The sequence below is a fragment of the Lepisosteus platostomus genome, chromosome 5 (assembly GCF_059453375.1).
Source record: "Lepisosteus platostomus isolate fLepPlt1 chromosome 5, fLepPlt1.hap1, whole genome shotgun sequence".
In the NCBI taxonomy this organism is placed as follows: Eukaryota; Metazoa; Chordata; class Actinopteri; order Semionotiformes; family Lepisosteidae; genus Lepisosteus; species Lepisosteus platostomus.
In genome coordinates this window covers 360,279-377,728 of record NC_142615.1, presented here as the reverse complement: position 1 = coordinate 377,728, position 17,450 = coordinate 360,279, and the positions used below count along the sequence as shown (strand labels likewise).

The 17,450-nt window shown below is 56.1% G+C and overlaps 1 protein-coding gene across 2 annotated transcripts; it reads right to left on the bottom strand.

Annotated features, from left to right (window-relative positions):
* Positions 1 to 3,454: 3,454 nt before the first annotated feature.
* Positions 3,455 to 15,417, bottom strand: rgl2 (ral guanine nucleotide dissociation stimulator-like 2). Of its 2 annotated transcripts, XM_088631083.1 has the most exons (20): positions 15,278 to 15,417; positions 14,888 to 15,048; positions 13,602 to 13,661; positions 13,162 to 13,248; positions 12,413 to 12,579; positions 11,911 to 11,973; positions 11,339 to 11,526; positions 11,130 to 11,245; positions 9,710 to 9,925; positions 9,042 to 9,145; positions 8,380 to 8,464; positions 8,213 to 8,272; positions 7,242 to 7,328; positions 7,108 to 7,140; positions 6,398 to 6,519; positions 6,218 to 6,310; positions 6,032 to 6,125; positions 5,631 to 5,858; positions 4,451 to 4,565; positions 3,455 to 4,179 (listed from the first exon to the last, which is right to left on the bottom strand). In XM_088631083.1, exons 2-20 carry the CDS (start codon positions 15,035 to 15,037, stop codon positions 3,992 to 3,994), a joined length of 2,256 nt encoding a protein of 751 aa, XP_088487209.1. In that variant the 5' UTR covers positions 15,038 to 15,048; positions 15,278 to 15,417; the 3' UTR covers positions 3,455 to 3,991. The 2 variants fall into 2 exon arrangements, with proteins under 2 accessions (XP_088487209.1, XP_088487210.1); XM_088631084.1 differs by lacking the exons at positions 13,162 to 13,248; positions 15,278 to 15,417 and having other exon boundaries at positions 14,888 to 15,037.
* Between the last annotated feature and the right edge of the window lie 2,033 nt (positions 15,418 to 17,450).

Genomic DNA, 17,450 nt, shown 5'->3' with positions numbered 1-17,450 from the left:
CACTGGCCTCCCGACTGCAAGGTCCTGGGTTCAAGCCCAGGCAGGAAGGATGCAGGGGGTCAGTGGCAGGGACAAGTAACTAGATGAAGAGAGGGGTCTGGGACTTACCTTTTACTGAAACGTTCGACACTGTTGGAATTTTTCAGTAAAAGGTAAATCCCAGACCCCTCTCTCTTCATCTAGTTACTTGTCCCTGCCACTGACCCCCTGCATCCTTCCTGCCTGGGCTTGAACCCAGGACCTTGCAGTCGGGAGGCCAGTCTTACCCTCTCCTCTATTGGGCCTCCCACCCACCCTTACAACTCCCCCAGCTTATCAACACGTTTCTGTCACAAAGAATTAAAGACAAAGCAGGCCACTCTCAGCAGGACTTGAACCTGCAACCCTGCAGCTGTGAGTCCACAGCCTTAAGCTCCACTCCACAGAGCCACACGCACTGCAGGATCAATCTCTTCACTTATCAACCTGTTTCTGTGGGTAAGAGACTGAAAACAAACCTAAGATCTTACTGGGATTTGAACCCACAACCAGAGAGCTGTGAGTCCTTAGCTTTATCCTCCAGCCCACAGGGACACACACCTCACAGCCCCAGTCTCTGTGCTTATCAACCTGTTTCTGTGGGGAAGAATTAAACCCAAAACAAGCTGTAGGTCTCAGGAGGACTTGAACCTGCAACCCTGTAGCTGTGAGCCCACAGCCTTAAGCTCCACTCCACAGAGCCACACGCACTGCAGGATCAATCTCTTCACTTATCAACCTGTTTTTGTGGGTAAGAGACTGAAAACAAACCTGAGGTCTTACTGGGATTTGAACCCACAACCAGAGAGTTGTGAGTTCTCAGCTTTATCCTACAGCCCACAGGGACACACACCTCACAGCCCCAGTCTCTGTACTTATCACCCTCTTACTGTGGGGAAGAATTAAACTTAAATAAGCAACAGGTCTCTCTCAGACTTGAACCCACAACCAGGTGTCTATGAGTCTAGAGACTTAGCCCTCTGCTCTATAGATCCACACAGACACAACCCCAGTCTCTGTACTTATCAACCTGGAACTGTGGGTAAGAATTGAACCCAAACCAAGCTGTAGGTCTCAAACCCACAACCACTCAGCTCTGAGCCCACAGCCCTGACCTCTTCACTACAGAGCCACACAGACACAAACCCCACCTCTTCACTTATCACCCTGTTACTGTGGATGAGTGAAGCCAAATGCATCTCTCTCTCTCTCTCTCTCTCTCTCTCTCTCTCTCTCTCTCTCTCTCTCTCTCTCTCTCTCTCTCTCTCTCTGCCATTGAAGTACAATAAAAGTCTCACTCTCAGTGGGAACTGAACCCACAGCCACACAGCTCAGAGTCCACAGCATTAACCTTCACACTACAGGACACACAGTAAACAGCTCCCAGTTCTTCACTGATCAATCTATCACTGATACTAACACTGTCTTCAAAAACAAAACTACTGATTCATTCAGATTTGAACCCACAACCACAGACAGACAAGCCTGTAGCCAGATCCTCTGAACTACAGGACCACACAGCCCCAATCCCTTCACTCATCAATAAGTACATTGATTTGTCTTGCCATCCAGGAAGATTAATCCATTACCCCTCTGCTTTTCATCTCAAGTCAGAAAGACCACAAAACAGCTCAACAATCTGGTCTCACAGCTCTCCTGCACCACTCCCTGTCCACACTGTAAGAGGGCCGCAGGTCCAGGCGAGACAGCGGCTCTTGTCTGAACTACATTCCCCAGAAGGCCGAGCGGAGCAGTCTGCCCCCACAATCACCTGCCTCACTGCTGGAAGACGATTGGTGGGGAGACAGTTAAAAGGCAGGAGGGGAGGCCTTCAGTCTGGTGCTGCTGGGGACAGAGAGCAGTTGTGCTGAGCAGAGCAGGAGGGAAGAGCTACAGAGCTGAGCTGTGTCGGGGGAGGAGGTCTGGTGAAGCTGGCTGCACGTCCAGCTAGAGCTCAGGTACGAACTAGGGGTTTGTCTTGTGGTTTCTGGAGTCTTGTGTGCTGCACTGTGAATAAAGAGCCCTGTGTTTCCTTACCTTGTGGCTGTGAGTGAGTCTGTCCTGAGAGCTGCAGAGGGGGGCTGGGGTTGTCAACTAGGCCCAGATCTGCTGGACATGGGGACAGGACAGGCCTGCTGTCCTCTCTGAGCTGAAACACTGCTGGGTTCAGCTTCTGGTCAGCCAGCGACTCTGCTGCCTGGGGCTCAGAACAGCTGATCCTCCTGACTGACTCCTCTCCCCCTGGCAGGAGTGTGGAGTGACAGAGCAGCAGCAGGTACCTCCCACTCTGTTTCACTAGGGATAAGAACTAGAGTGCAAACAAACTACTCCAGACTGTTGAAATGCTGCCTAAAGCTAAACAAACAGCTCCTGCTGAACTGGGCTCAATTCTGAGGGAGATGAAATGCTGGTTTTGCCTTGTGTGCAGGAGAGTGGTGGGCTTTGCTGTGAAACCAGTTCAGACCCACAACCTTTCTTCTCCATCTGCTCCTTCTTCCACTGGCTCTCCCAGCTCCAGCAAGTCTCTGCTCCGTCTGCAGCAACACTGGGAGACTCCACTTCCTGCTTTTTAAATCCCCGCCGACCAATCGCCTTTCTCCACCTGGTCAGCTGCCTGGAGGCAGTGGTCAGTGCCTTCTGGGTAATGTAGTTCTGGCGAACTGCTGTGGAGACGCATCACAGGTACAGAGAGCAAGAGCTGCTGCCTCAAGAGGAATCTGCACCGAGAGCAGCTGCAGAAGGTGAAAAGATACCAGGCCCTGAGACGACAGGCATCCTTCTTAATAAAAACGCAGGATGGCACCTTATTTTCCCCCATTAACAATAACGATCCTTACTATAATTATATACCTTCGTCTCAGCTTCTGGCAGTGCACTGTGAGAATGAATTTTCTTCTCCCAAACAAAGACTGAGCTCTGACACCACCCCCCCTCCTTCTCCACTCTGGTAGCAGGCTTGAACTGACAGCACCTGTCCCTCATCAACCCAGGGGAGCCAGTCCGTTGGCCACCCTTCTCCCCCATGGCCTGCTGGGAAATGTAGTTCAGGAGGGCCTGCACCAGGCCAGTCCCAGCGAGAAAAAGGCTGAGGCTGGAGACTGTAACTTTCCCCAAGACCAGTTGACTCGCTGTCACCCTGTTTTATCGCACCATCTCATGTAAATGAACACAAGCTGGAGGGGTTCACCTACTCAACCCTGCAACCAGATTTAATGGGGGTCGTCAGGGTGGAGAAGCTGGAGGGGAGGATCTGTGCAGGAGGCCTCTGCTCACAGACGCACACGCTGCCCTCCGGCGGAGAAGTGCTGTTACTGCAGCTCCTCTCCCTCCCTCACTCAGACTCTCCTTCCCGAGAAGTTTCACACTGAAACGGCGACTCTGATCACGGGGACAAACGGCACAAACCGCAGATCGTTAAAACCACAGGCGGCAGGAGTTCTCACAGTGAACCTTTAATAAAAATCACTTTTTCAGGAAGGAAATCGGCCGGTTTCTCCTGCCTGCAGCAGCGCAGGCCGGCTGGGGATCCGAGCTCCGCTGCTCCGGGCACGCCGGCGCTCGGCCTCTGCCGTCCGGAGCGCGAAGACTTCGTCCCGTTTCGGGGACAGACACCGGGGGGCGTCGTCGGCGTTTTGGTCGAGCTGCTTGAGGTGGTCGGAGTTTCCCTGCCCAGTAAAATGAAAGTGTTCCTTCAGCCTCACAGCTGCCTGGTCATCGGCCTGGGCCCACCGATTTCCAGCGATCCCGCTGCGGCACGTTCACAGTAGTTAATTGTCCTGAGGAGCTCACCCTGCTCGTTCCCCACCCCCGCCCCCCTCTGTGTACAGTAGTGTGTCCTTTCCTGACTGGAGGAGCTCATCCAGCTGTGTCTGGAGAGAAGCCAGGGTATCGGCTTCAACCACAGGGCTGGCCAGCTTGTTCCCCACCCCCGCCCCCCTCTGTGTACAGAAGCCGGGATGCGCTCGGCGGTCCGTCAGAAGAGGGCGCGCACGAGCTTGCGGCCCTGGGCCCGGATCCGGGGGAAGGTCCCGCCGCCGCCGCCCTCGCTGGCCCCTGGCCGGACCCCCTGGGCCGGCGCCGCGCCGCGTCTCCGCAGCAGGAAGTCGGAGCTGGACGGCGTCATGGCGTAGAAGACATTCCCTGAGGCCGGCATGGTCAGCTCTAGGGACAGAACAGCACGGGTCAGACGGTACTGACCGCTGCGCTGGACACTGCACCAGACAGACTCACTGACACTGACCACACTGGACACTGGACAGGCTCAATGACCACACTGCACCAGACACACTCACTGCCACTGACCACACCAGACACACTCACTGACCACACTGCACTGCACACTGGACAGACTCACAGGGCTGAGTGGTCACTGGACTCCCTACAGAGTCCGAGACCCTGCGAGAGATGTGCTGGGCCCAGTGCCCTCTCTCACCTTTCCCCTCGGCCAGCAGCTGGACCAGCTCGTAGCTGGACGCCTGGCAGGGGTCCTGACCGTGCTTCTCCAGGGCCGTGCTGACAACTGAGGGGGTCTTGTCGTTACTCGTCACCTGAGCCAACAGAGAACCAGCACAGAGCTCATACACAGCACAGTCTGAACCAGATTTGTGCTCCTCTCTCTGTGTGAGGAGTGTCTCTGGGGTCTGTGTGAGGGTCTGGACTCCTCTCTCTGTGTGAGGAGTGCCTCTGGGGTCTGTGTGAGGGTCTGGACTCCTCTCTCTGTGTGAGGAGTGCCTCTGGGGTCTGTGTGAGGGTCTGGACTCCTCTCTCTGTGTGAGGAGTGTCTCTGGGGTCTGTGTGAGGGTCTGGACTCCTCTCTCTGTGTGAGGAGTGTCTCTGGGGTCTGTGTGAGGGTCTGGACTCCTCTCTCTGTGTGAGGAGTGTCTCTGGGGTCTGTGTGAGGGTCTGGACTCCTCTCTCTGTGGGAGGAGTGTCTCTGGGGTCTTTGTGAGGGTTCTGGACTCCTCTCTCTGTGTGAGGAGTGTCTCTGTGGTCTGTGTGAGGGTCTGGACTCGTCTCTCTGTGTGAGGAGTGTCTCTGGGGTCTGTGTGAGGGTCTGGACTCCTCTCTCGGTGTGAGGAGTGTCTCTGGGGTCTGTGTGAGGGTCTGTGCTCCTCTCTCTGTGTGAGGAGTGTCTCTGGGGTCTGTGTGAGGGTCTGGGCTCCTCTCTCTGTGTGAGGAGTGTCTCTGGGGTCTGTGTGAGGGTCTGGACTCCTCTCTCTGTGTGAGGAGTGTCTCTGGGGTCTGTGTGAGGGTCTGGACTCCTCTCTCTGTGTGAGGAGTGTCTCTGGGGTCTGTGTGAGGGTCTGGACTCCTCTCTCTGTGGGAGGAGTGTCTCTGGGGTCTTTGTGAGGGTTCTGGACTCCTCTCTCTGTGTGAGGAGTGTCTCTGGGGTCTGTGTGAGGGTCTGGACTCCTCTCTCTGTGTGAGGAGTGTCTCTGGGGTCTGTGTGAGGGTCTGGGCTCCTCTCTCTGTGGGAGGAGTGTCTCTGGGGTCTGTGTGAGGGTCTGGGCTCCTCTCTCTGTGTGAGGAGTGTCTCTGGGGCCTGTGTGAGGGTCTGGACTCCTCTCTCGGTGTGAGGAGTGTCTCTGGGGTCTGTATTAGTTGCTCTGTACCAGTATACTGCGATACATGTTGCCATCTTGGAGGTCCATTCCGATCCTGATGATCCTTATATCTGGCCCCGCCCCCTTGTCCGTTGTGGGCGGGGTTGTGCCGCAGGAGGCGGAACGTCGGTGCGACTTGATGTTGGCGGGGGGCGGGGTCAACATGGCGGAGGCGGGGCCGACGGGGGGAGGGGAGGAGTCAACATCCAGACAGGACACCGAGGGCGACTTCATGTGCTGCAACACGGAGGACAAGGCCAGCAGGTTACTGAGAAGTCAGGGAGCCGTCTGAACACAAAGCACAGTTCAGACACCCCTGCAGCCTCACGAACTCCAATCGGTCACTCGATCCGTCAATAAATCGGTCAGTCGGTTCGATCAGTCCGGTCAGTCGGTCAACAGGAGGTCACCTTGGCCAGTCGTGTCAGGAGGTGGTTAACAGGAGAACCGAAGTCGAAGGAGCCTTCAGACTCGAACCCAGGACTGGCCACTGAGGAGAGAAGGCTGAGAGAGAGAGAGAGAGAGAGTCCCTGAACACAGTTCCTGAACACTGCAGCGGAGTAGGAGACGCCAGGGAGACAGCGGTCTGTACTCACTCAGCGCAGTGCGTGATCACCAGGGTGGGTTTGAGGACTCGACTTGGGACAGCAGGGTCACTGGAGGACTCAATCTGACAGGACAGCTGGTAGCTGAAAGACAGAGGCTCACGGTCAGGGGTCAGGGGTCAGGGGTCAGGGGTCAGGGGGAGGGTGACCAGGGGTCAGGACACACTGTACCTCCGGTCCTCGGTCAGCTGGGGCACACAGGTGTACCACTGCAGGAAGGGAGGGCTGGGAGTGAAAGAGCAGTTCTTACACGAGGACTGAAGCAGCCGAATCTGAGCCAAAACCTCAAACTCCTGAGAGAGAGAGACAGAGGGGTTAATATACAACACTGCCCACCTGGACACTCCAGTACATGAACACTGCACTGAGAGAGAGAGGGGTTCATACACACACACTGACTGGACACTCCAGTACATGAACACTGCACTGAGAGAGAGAGGGGTTCATACACACACACTGACTGGACACTCCAGGACATGAACACTGCACTGAGAGAGAGAGGGGTTCACACAGACACACTGACTGGACACTCCAGTACATGAACACTGCACTGAGAGAGAGAGGGGTTCACACACACACACTGACTGGACACTCCAGTACATGAACACTGCACTGAGAGAGAGGGGTTCATACACACACACTGACTGGACACTCCAGTACATGAACACTGCACTGAGAGAGAGAGGGGTTCATACAGACACACTGACTGGACACTCCAGTACATGAACACTGCACTGAGAGAGAGGGGTTCATACAGACACACTGACTGGACACTCCAGTACATTAACACTGCACTGAGAGAGAGAGGGGTTCATACAGACACACTGACTGGACACTCCAGGACATGAACACTGCACTGAGAGAGAGATTCTCAGACTCACCCGGCGCCTCTTGTCGAAGTTGATGTATCCATTCTGAAAGAGAAGAGAGCAGAGGGCAGAGCTCGGAGACAGGTAACAGCCATTGGCCACTTTCTGTGTGCTTCTCCACTGGTCTGTCTCGCGGCCTGACTCACCTCCAGCCGGTCCTTGACAGCGGTGTCCAGCATGGTGAGGTCAGTGAGGAAGGTGCCCAGGTAGGGGACAGTCCCCCGAGGTGCTGTCTGAGGGAGAGAGAGACAGGGATTCAGGGAGAGAGAGAGACAGGGAGACAGGCACACAGGGAATCGGGGAGAGACAGACAGGGAGTCGGAGACAGGCACACACACCAGCACTAAGACATACTTGTATATGTCTGTTCAGGGTCCTGTAACATTGCAGTGTGTATTTGTATGTGTGTCCCAGTGTGTGAGATATTGCTGTGTGTATTGTGCTGTGATGTGGTTGAGTCTGGGTTGTGGTGCTCTAGCAGTGCTGTCCTGAGGCTGGTTGTGAGTTGTGTGTATTGTGCTGTGATGTGGTTGAGTCTGGGTTGTGGTGCTCTAGCAGTGCTGTCCTGAGGCTGGTTGTGAGTTGTGTGTATTGTGCTATGATGTGGTTGAGTCTGGGTTGTGGTGCTCTAGCAGTGCTGTCCTGAGGCTGGTTGTGTGTTGTGTGTATTGTGCTGTGATGGGCTTGAGTCTGGGTTGTGGTGCTCTAGCAGTGCTGTCCTGAGGCTGGTTGTGTGTTGTGTGTATTGTGCTGAGATGGGCTTGAGTCTGGGTTGTGGTACTCTAGCAGTGCTGTCCTGAGGCTGGTTAGTGTCGGTGTGGCTCAGGTCAGTGAGCCTCAGGACCAGCTGGCTCAGGGGGCTCTGTTTTGGGCTCAGCTCTGGGCTCAGCAGGGCCTGGTTGTGGTAGGAATTTTGGTTGCTGTTTTTTAGGTGTAGCCAATACTTTAATATTCTTTTCTGTATGTTTATCAATAGTGGGTACTGGCCTAATTCGGCCCTGCACCCGTTGTTAGGAGTTTTTCTCTGCACACGGAGGATGATTCTACAGATCTCCATGTGCAGAGTTTCTGTGGGGTGTGCCCCAGGGGGACCCCACACTGTCCTCCTCTCTCTCACCCCTGTCCGTCTCCTCTGGTGCTTCCTGGTGTCCAGGTTTGCGAACTTCGAAGTTCCTTCCTGAAAGACGCAGCGGAAAGGTGTTTAGGTCATCCTCAGTGCGCTGTGTGCAGCTGTGCTTGAACACGCAGTGGCCCCTCTGACTGCTCAAAGCCAGACGCCCTCACCTCCTTCAGTAATTCCCGACTCTGGGAATAGTTGTCTTTTTCCGAGAAGATGTTGGAGAGCTCCTCATAGCTGCGCACAGCCTCCCTGCACAGAGGAATCGTATCTGTCAGTTTCTTCATTATTATACCTCACAGACCTGTCTGTCTCTCGGCGTGTGCTCTGCCCACAGACCTGTCTGTCTCTCTGCGTGCGCCCTGCTAACAGCCCTGTCTGTCTCTCGGCGTGTGCTCTGCTCACAGCCCTGTCTGTCTCTCGGCGTGTGCTCTGCTCACAGCCCTGTCTGTCTCTCGGCGTGTGCTCTGCTCACAGCCCTGTCTGTCTCTCTGTGTGTGCCCTGCCCACAGCCCTGTCTGTCTCTCGGCGTGTGCTCTGCTCACAGCCCTGTCTGTCTCTCGGCGTGTGCCCTGCCCACAGCCCTGTCTGTCTCTCTGCGTGTGCCCCGCTCACAGCCCTGTCTGTCTCTCGGCGTGTGCTCTGCTCACAGCCCTGTCTGTCTCTCGGCGTGTGCTCTGCTCACAGCCCTGTCTGTCTCTCGGCGTGTGCTCTGCCCACAGCCCTGTCTGTCTCTCTGCGTGTGCCCTGCTCACAGCCCTGTCTGTCTCTCGGCGTGTGCCCCGCTCACAGCCCTGTCTGTCTCTCGGCGTGTGCTCTGCTCACAGACCTGTCTGTCTCTGCCCAGGTCCTCCTCAGGCGGTGAATAGGGCTGCTCTGCAGTGCTGAGATGACGGCGTACAGAGAGGAGAAGTTCTTCCTCGCTCGACACTCCTGCACACGAGACAGTTCAGAACAGTAACAAGAACAGAGCGATCAGTCACACACACACACACACACACACACACACACACACAGAGCGATCAGTCACACACACACACAGAGCGATCAGTCACACACACACAGAGCGATCAGTCACACACACACACACACAGAGCGATCAGTCACACACACACACACACAGAGCGATCAGTCACACACACACACAGAGCGATCAGTCACACACACACACACAGAGCGATCAGTCACACACACAGAGCGATCAGTCACACACACAGAGCGATCAGTCACACACACACACAGAGCGATCAGTCACACACACACACAGAGCGATCAGTCACACACACACACACACACAGAGCGATCAGTCACACACACACAGAGCGATCAGTCACACAACCACACACAGAGCGATCAGTAACACACACACACACACAGAGCGATCAGTAACACACACACACACACAGAGCGATCAGTCACACACACACACAGAGCGATCAGTCACACACACACAGAGCGATCAGTCACACACACACACACACACACACACACAGAGACCTCGGCCACACTGATCCACTTCTCCAGCAGCCTGGCTCTCTGCTGCCCCCGCAGGCTGGTGTTGAGAAGGCAGGAGGCCGTGACGGCGTTGGCCAGCCGGTTGAACTGGCGGACTGTGGCCCGGACTGACGGACACGCCCCCTCCTGGCCCTTCTTATCGCGCTGAGACCACAGCGAGCCCAGGCAGTGATGGGGCACCACCTTGACAAACAGCCCCTGAGAGACAGGAGACACAGCGCTGAGACCACAGCGAGCCCAGGCAGTGATGGGGCACCACCTTGACAAACAGCCCCTGAGAGACAGGAGACACAGCGCTGAGACCACAGCGAGCCCAGGCAGTGATGGGGCACCACCTTGACAAACAGCCCCTGAGAGACAGGAGACACAGCGCTGAGACCACAGCGAGCCCAGGCAGTGATGGGGCACCACCTTGACAAACAGCCCCTGAGAGACAGGAGACACAGCGCTGAGACCACAGCGAGCCCAGGCAGTGATGGGGCACCACCTTGACAAACAGCCCCTGAGAGACAGGAGACACAGCGCTGAGACCACAGCGAGCCCAGGCAGTGATGGGGCACCACCTTGACAAACAGCCCCTGAGAGACAGGAGACACAGCGCTGAGACCACAGCGAGCCCAGGCAGTGATGGGGCACCACCTTGACAAACAGCCCCTGAGAGACAGGAGACACAGCGCTGAGACCACAGCGAGCCCAGGCAGTGATGGGGCACCACCTTGACAAACAGCCCCTGAGAGACAGGAGACACAGCGCTGAGACCACAGCGAGCCCAGGCAGTGATGGGGCACCACCTTGACAAACAGCCCCTGAGAGACAGGAGACACAGCGCTGAGACCACAGCGAGCCCAGGCAGTGATGGGGCACCACCTTGACAAACAGCCCCTGAGAGACAGGAGACAGAGGAGACACAGGAGACACAGCGCTGAGACCACAGCGAGCCCAGGCAGTGATGGGGCACCACCTTGACAAACAGCCCCTGAGAGACAGGAGACAGAGGAGACACAGGAGACACAGCGCTGAGACCACAGCGAGCCCAGGCAGTAATGGGGCACCACCTTGACAAACAGCCCCTGAGAGACAGGAGACAGAGGAGACAAAGGAGACCCAGGAGACACAGGAGACACAGGAGACACAGGAGACACAGCGCTGAGACCACAGCGAGCCCAGGCAGTGATGGGGCACCACCCTGACAAACAGCCCCTGAGAGACAGGAGACAGAGGAGACACAGGAGACCCAGGAGACAGAGGAGACACAGGAGACACAGCGCTGAGACCACAGCGAGCCCATGCAGTGATGGGGCACCACCTTGACAAACAGCCCCTGAGAGACAGGAGACACAGGAGAGACAGGAGACCCAGGAGACACAGGAGAGACAGGAGACACAGGAGAGAGCTCACTCACAGTCTCAATCATGGTCAGCTGCTCAGCGATCAGCTCGGCTGGGAAGCCCAGCACTGTGGTCACGTCGAAGTCGGGGGGCAGGGGGTCAGAGGTCACCGGGAGGGCGCCCTCGCTGCCTGAGGAGGGGAGGACAGAGCCGTGTGAGCGAGGCAGCGAGCCAGGCGGGGCCACTGACCGGCGGGGTGTCAACGAGACGAGGCTGCGCTCACCGGCAGGCGGGGCCCCCCCTCTCCTCCTCAGCTCCTCCGCCAGGTTCACAATGCGACCTTTGACCTCGCATCCCGCGGAGTCGCGGGGCATTAGAAAGGCAAGACGGTCCAGGGGTGAGGGGTCACGCAGGGACAGGAAGTCTTCTGGGTAACCACTGAGCCAGGCACTGAACACTGAGCACACTGCCCTGAGAGAGAGAGGGGTTCATACACACACACTGACTGGACACTCCAGTACATGAACACTGCACTGAGAGAGAGACGGGTTCATACACACACACACTGACTGGACACTCCAGTACATGAACACTGCACTGAGAGAGAGAGGGGTTCATACAGACACACTGACTGGACACTCCAGTACATGAACACTGCACTGAGAGAGAGAGGGGTTCATACAGACACACTGACTGGACACTCCAGGACATGAACACTGCACTGAGAGAGAGAGAGGGGTTCATACAGACACACTGACTGGACACTCCAGTACATGAACACTGCACTGAGAGAGAGAGGGGTTCATACAGACACCCTGACAGAGGGCACATTAACACTGCACTAGAAAGACTCACGTATTAAAATCAAGCTGCTCCTGTCTGCTGGTCTCATGTCTCTCCACAAGGTGGCACTGTAACCTGCAACACAAACAGGAGGTTTGAAACAGGAAATTCGGAACCGCTGATCCCACAATCCCTCAGGCTGGGCATGAGGCCTGCAGCCCTGGCCAGCAGGGGGCGACGAGGCTGCAGATCCCTCGCCTGGCACTGCTAGATTTTATTTTACTTCTATTTTTTGTTTTTTTAATGTAAATATCATTACTTTCATTTGCTTTGGCAAAGCTGATTGTACCCATCGGCCATGCTAATAAAGCACCTTGAATTGAATTGAACTGACTCAGGACAGGAGGCTCTTCTGTACACAGAGGGGGGTGGGGGTGGGGAACAGGCTGCCCAGCCCTGTGGTTGAAGCCAATACCCTGGCTTCTCTCCACACACAGCTGGGTGAGCTCCCCCAGTCAGGACAGGAGGCTCTGCTGTACACAGAGGGGGGTGGGGGTGGGGAACGAGGGGTCACCTCTGCTCCAGGACCTGCAGGACCCTCTGCGCCGTGGTGAAGGTGCGATAGGTGGACAGGAAGATGGGGACGTAGGAGGGGTCTCCCAGGGCGAAGGAGCGCAGGAGGTGCAGGATGAGCTTCTCCTCGGTGCCACCTTTCACACACTGGGAGCGCGAGACTGCGGGCTGGAGAGAGAGAGGGGGGTTAATACACACACACAGAGAGAGAGGGGGGTTAATACACACACACACTGAGAGAGAGAGAGAGGGGGGTTAATACACACACACACTGAGAGAGAGAGAGAGGGGTCAACACACACACACTGAGAGAGAGAGAGGGGTCAACACACACACACACTGAGAGAGAGAGAGGGGTCAACACACCCGCACACTGAGAGAGAGAGAGGGGTCAACACACCCGCACACTGAGAGAGAGAGGGGGGTTAATAAACACACACAGAGAGAGAGGGGTAATACACACACACACTAAGAGAGAGGGGGGTTAATACACACACACACACAGAGGGGTAATACACACACTGAGAGAGAGAGGGGTTAATACACACACACAGAGAGAGAGGGGTATACACAGCGCACACTGAGAGATGCAGTTCTCACATATTTTAATGATCTCTCTGAAGATACTGACGTGTAGGCAGGGCCTGTGTCTCAGATTGTACACAGTCTTACAATGTGGACAGCGCCCTCTGTCCCTGACTATGGGTAACTGCAGATCACTTCACAACAGAAGAGTCATATAAGTCTCACCCCTGTCCCACTGGAGGTACTGGGCTGCTGTTTCACCACCACAGTGTAGATAAGACCTTCCTCCTCTACTTCCGACACAGCTGAGGACTGAGAGAGAGAGGGGTTCATACACACACACTGACTGGACACTCCAGTACATGAACACTGCACTGAGAGAGAGAGGGGTTCATACAGACACACTGACTGGACACTCCAGTACATGAACACTGCACTGAGAGAGAGGGGTTCATACAGACACACTGACTGGACACTCCAGTACATTAACACTGCACTGAGAGAGAGAGGGGTTCATACAGACACACTGACTGGACACTCCAGGACATGAACACTGCACTGAGAGAGAGAGGGGTTCATACAGACACACTGACTGGACACTCCAGTACATGAACACTGCACTGAGAGACAGAGAGAGAGACAGAGACAGAGACAGAGACTCTTACCGGCTCCAGTGGACAGTACCAGGTGGTCTTCATGTGCCCAGGGTCCGGTTTGTGTCCAGTCTGAGAACAGAAGGGAAGATCATGCCTGTGTGTCGGTGCTCTGCTCATATCCAGGAAGAGCGCAGCCCCAGTGACGTCAGCGCGACAGGGCTACCTCGGACAAGACCAGACCTGCACTTCCTGAGCAGCCTGAACCTCAGAACAGCCTGCAGGAATCAGACTGCTCTGCAGGGCCTGGGAGACCCCCTGAGTCTCTGTCTGAACCCCTGAGACTCTGTCTGAACCCCTGAGTCTCTCTGTCTGACCCCTGGGTCTCTCTGTCTGACCCCTGAGTCTCATTGTCTGACCCCTGAGTCTCTCTGTCTGACCCCTGAGTCTCTCTGTCTGAACCCCTGAGTCTCTCTGTCTGAACCCCTGAGTCTCTCTGTCTGAACCCCTGAGTCTCTCTGTCTGAACCCCCGAGTCTCTCTGTCTGAACCCCTGAGTCTCTCTGTCTGACCCCTGAGTCTCTGTCTGAACCCCTGAGACTCTCTGTCTGACCCCTGAGTCTCTGTCTGAACCCCTGAGTCTCTCTGTCTGAACCCCTGAGTCTCTCTGTCTGACCCCTGAGTCTCATTGTCTGACCCCTGAGTCTCTCTGTCTGACCCCTGAGTCTCTCTGTCTGAACCCCTGAGTCTCTCTGTCTGAACCCCTGAGTCTCTGCCTTAACCCCCGAGTCTCTGTCTGAACCCCTGAGTCTCTCTGTCTGAACCCCTGAGTCTCTCTGTCTGACCCCTGAGTGTCTGAACCCCTGAGTCTCTCTGTCTGACCCCTGAGTGTCTGAACCCCTGAGTCTCTATCTGACCCCTGAGACTCTGTCTGACCCCTGAGACTCTGTCTGACCCCTGAGACTCTGTCTGACCCCTGAGACTCTGTCTGACCCCTGAGTCTCTCTGTCTGAACCCCTGAGTCTCTCTGTCTGAACCCCTGAGTCTCTCTGTCTGAACCCCTGAGACTCTCTTTTGGTTCAGAGGGCACTGGGCTGGGATGGAGAGCACTGGACTGGGTTATAAGGTACGGGACTGGGCTGTTTTATACAGGAAGTCTCCCTGCCCGTCTCTCAGTGCTCTGGGTTCAGGAAGTGCCATTGTCAGTGTGGACAATTGCAGGAACTAGCCGTGACCTCACGTCCACCCTCTGACCCCTCCCTCCTCTTCCTCAATCCCTCTCCCTACTTCGGGCTGTGTGTCGTGGGGTAGATCCGGGGAGCTCGGGTCTGACCCCTGGCTGTGAGACGGGGAACTCACCGGGGGCGTGTCCGTCTGCGTCCAGCCACCTGGCTCCGCCCACCTCCCTTCACCCGGCGTCTCCAGGGGGCGGTACCCACTGAGGGTCACGCCCTGAGGCTCCTCCCCTCCCGGGAGGTCCGTACCACCACTCCACAGGCGGGGGAGCATGGCTCATACCACTGTCGGACACAGGGGGAGAGGACAAAGGGAGTTAGCGGACAGACATGACAACACTGACACACTGACACAATCGCACACTCACACACTGACTGACTGACACACTCACACAGACACAATGACTGACTGACACACTAACATACTGATACACTCACACTGACAAACTCACACACTGATTAATGCACTGACTGACACACTGAAACACTGATTAACACACTATCTGAGACTCACACACTGATTGACGCACTGATTGACGCACTGATTGACACTGAGGAATGTTTGTCAGATCCCAGAGTGCTTCTCACAGTGCAGCAGAAAGTCTCTATTTCTCCCCGCTGGCAGTGGGAGCACAGCCTGTCCTCTCTGGACAGCCAGGTCTGCCTGTGTCCAGTGTCTGTGTCCAGGCTGTGGTCACTGAGCCTGTCCTCTCTGGACAGCCAGGTCTGCCTGCGTCCAGTGTCTGTGTCCAGGCTGTGGTCACTGAGCCTGTCCTCTCTGGACAGCCAGGTCTGCCTGTGTTCTGTGTCTGTGTCCAGGCTGTGGTCACTGAGCCTGTCCTCTCTGGGCAGCCAGGTCTGCCTGTGTCCAGTGTCTGTGTCCAGGCTGTGGTCACTGAGCCTGTCCTCTCTGGACAGCCAGGTCTGCCTGTGTCCAGTGTCTGTGGACACTGAGCCTGTCCTCTCTGTGTAGTCAGGTCTGTCTGTGTCCAGGCTGTGGACACTGAGCCTGTCCTCTCTGGACAGCCAGGTCTGTCTGTGTCCAGTGTCTGTGTCCAGGCTGTGGTCACTGAGCCTGTCCTCTCTGTGTAGTGAGGTCTGCCTGTGTCCAGTGTCTATCAGACTATGGTCACTGAGCTTGTCCTCTCTGTGTAGTCAGGTCTGCCTGTGTCCAGTGTCTGTCCAGGCTGTGGTCACTGAGCCTGTCCTTCATCAGGGTCTGTTTCTCCTTGCTCTCTCTCTGCTGAGACACTCAGCCAGTGTGTGTTTATATGTATATTTAGTAGGAGAAACACAAAGAAAACACTCCCTGTCTCTCTCTCTACTTTGCATTAAACCGGTTGACTCTCTCTCTCTCTGCAGTTTCGGCCAACATGCAAATACTAAACAAACACACCTCCAGCTCTTGGAGAAGGAAGAGAAATACACCTTTCTTTGTAACTGATTACAATTCTGATTACAATCCCAGTGAATAACTAATCCAGCTCCCAGTCCAGTCAGTCCAGTCAGTCCAGTCCAGCCTGGAGAGTGTCAGACTGCTCTGTCAGTGTCAGTGGAGTCTGATTACAATCCCAGTGAAGAACTAATCCAGCTCCCAGTCCAGCCAGTCCAGTCCAGCCTGGAGAGTGTCAGACTGCTCTGTCAGTGTCAGTGGAGTCTGATTACAATCCCAGTGAAGAACTAATCCAGCTCCCAGTCCAGTCCAGCCTGGAGAGTGTCAGACTGCTCTGTCAGTGTCAGTGGAGTCTGATTATAATCCCAGTGAAGAACAGTCAGTCAGTCCAGCCTGATGAACATTAATAAAGACATTAGACGAACACACAGACAGGTCTCTCTCTCTCACTCACACACAGACAGGTCTCTCACAATGACAGGTCTGTCTCACACACACTCACACAGACGGGTTTCTCACGGCGGGGCTGCTCTGTCCTCTCAGCCCAGGTCAGTCTCGGCCGCTGCGGGAACAGCTGTTCGCCCGTCAGCCCGCGGAGCCCCGGCGCCGGCCCGCCCTGCGCTCATGCCCCGCTGTCGGTGTGCCAGTCCTGCGTCTCCCCGTCTCTCCGTCTCCACACGGGGCCACTTCCGCCCCGCTGGCCCGCTGGCCGTGCGTGCGTACGTGTGTGTGTGTGTCTCTCTCTCCCCGCCTGCTGGAGCCGGCTCTCTCGCAGGGCTGCGCGGTGTGTGTGGGTGTGGGTGTGGGTGGGGGTGTGTGGCAAAACTCTCTCTCCAAGTCACTGTTCCTGAGCGCGCAGCGTGTGCGTGCGTGTGAGGCTGCGTGCGGGTGCGTGTGAGGCAGCGTGCGGGTGCCCCCCGCTGTCCGACGACCGCAGACGAAGTGTCGGCGGTGCTCCCTGCAACTCTCTCTGCAACTGTAACGGTGTCACTTCCTGAACACCAGACCGGGAAGACCTTTCTTCTTCCGCGAGGAGCTCCATCTGTGTCGCTGGGGTACATAAAAAAACAAAACAAAACAAAACACAGCACAGCAGGCTTCAAACGCGCATACAAACACGCCGCCAGGAACACAGCGTCCCCCATACACGCCCCTCCCCGAGTTTACTGGAGGCGAACCCGGAGAGTCCTCGCAGGCGGGCGGGCGGTGTGTCGCCCCCGGGACCGGGATCCCCGCGGTCCAGAAGAGCAGGCTGCCCAGGCTGACGGTTTTCATCACTAAGAAAGAACAGCGG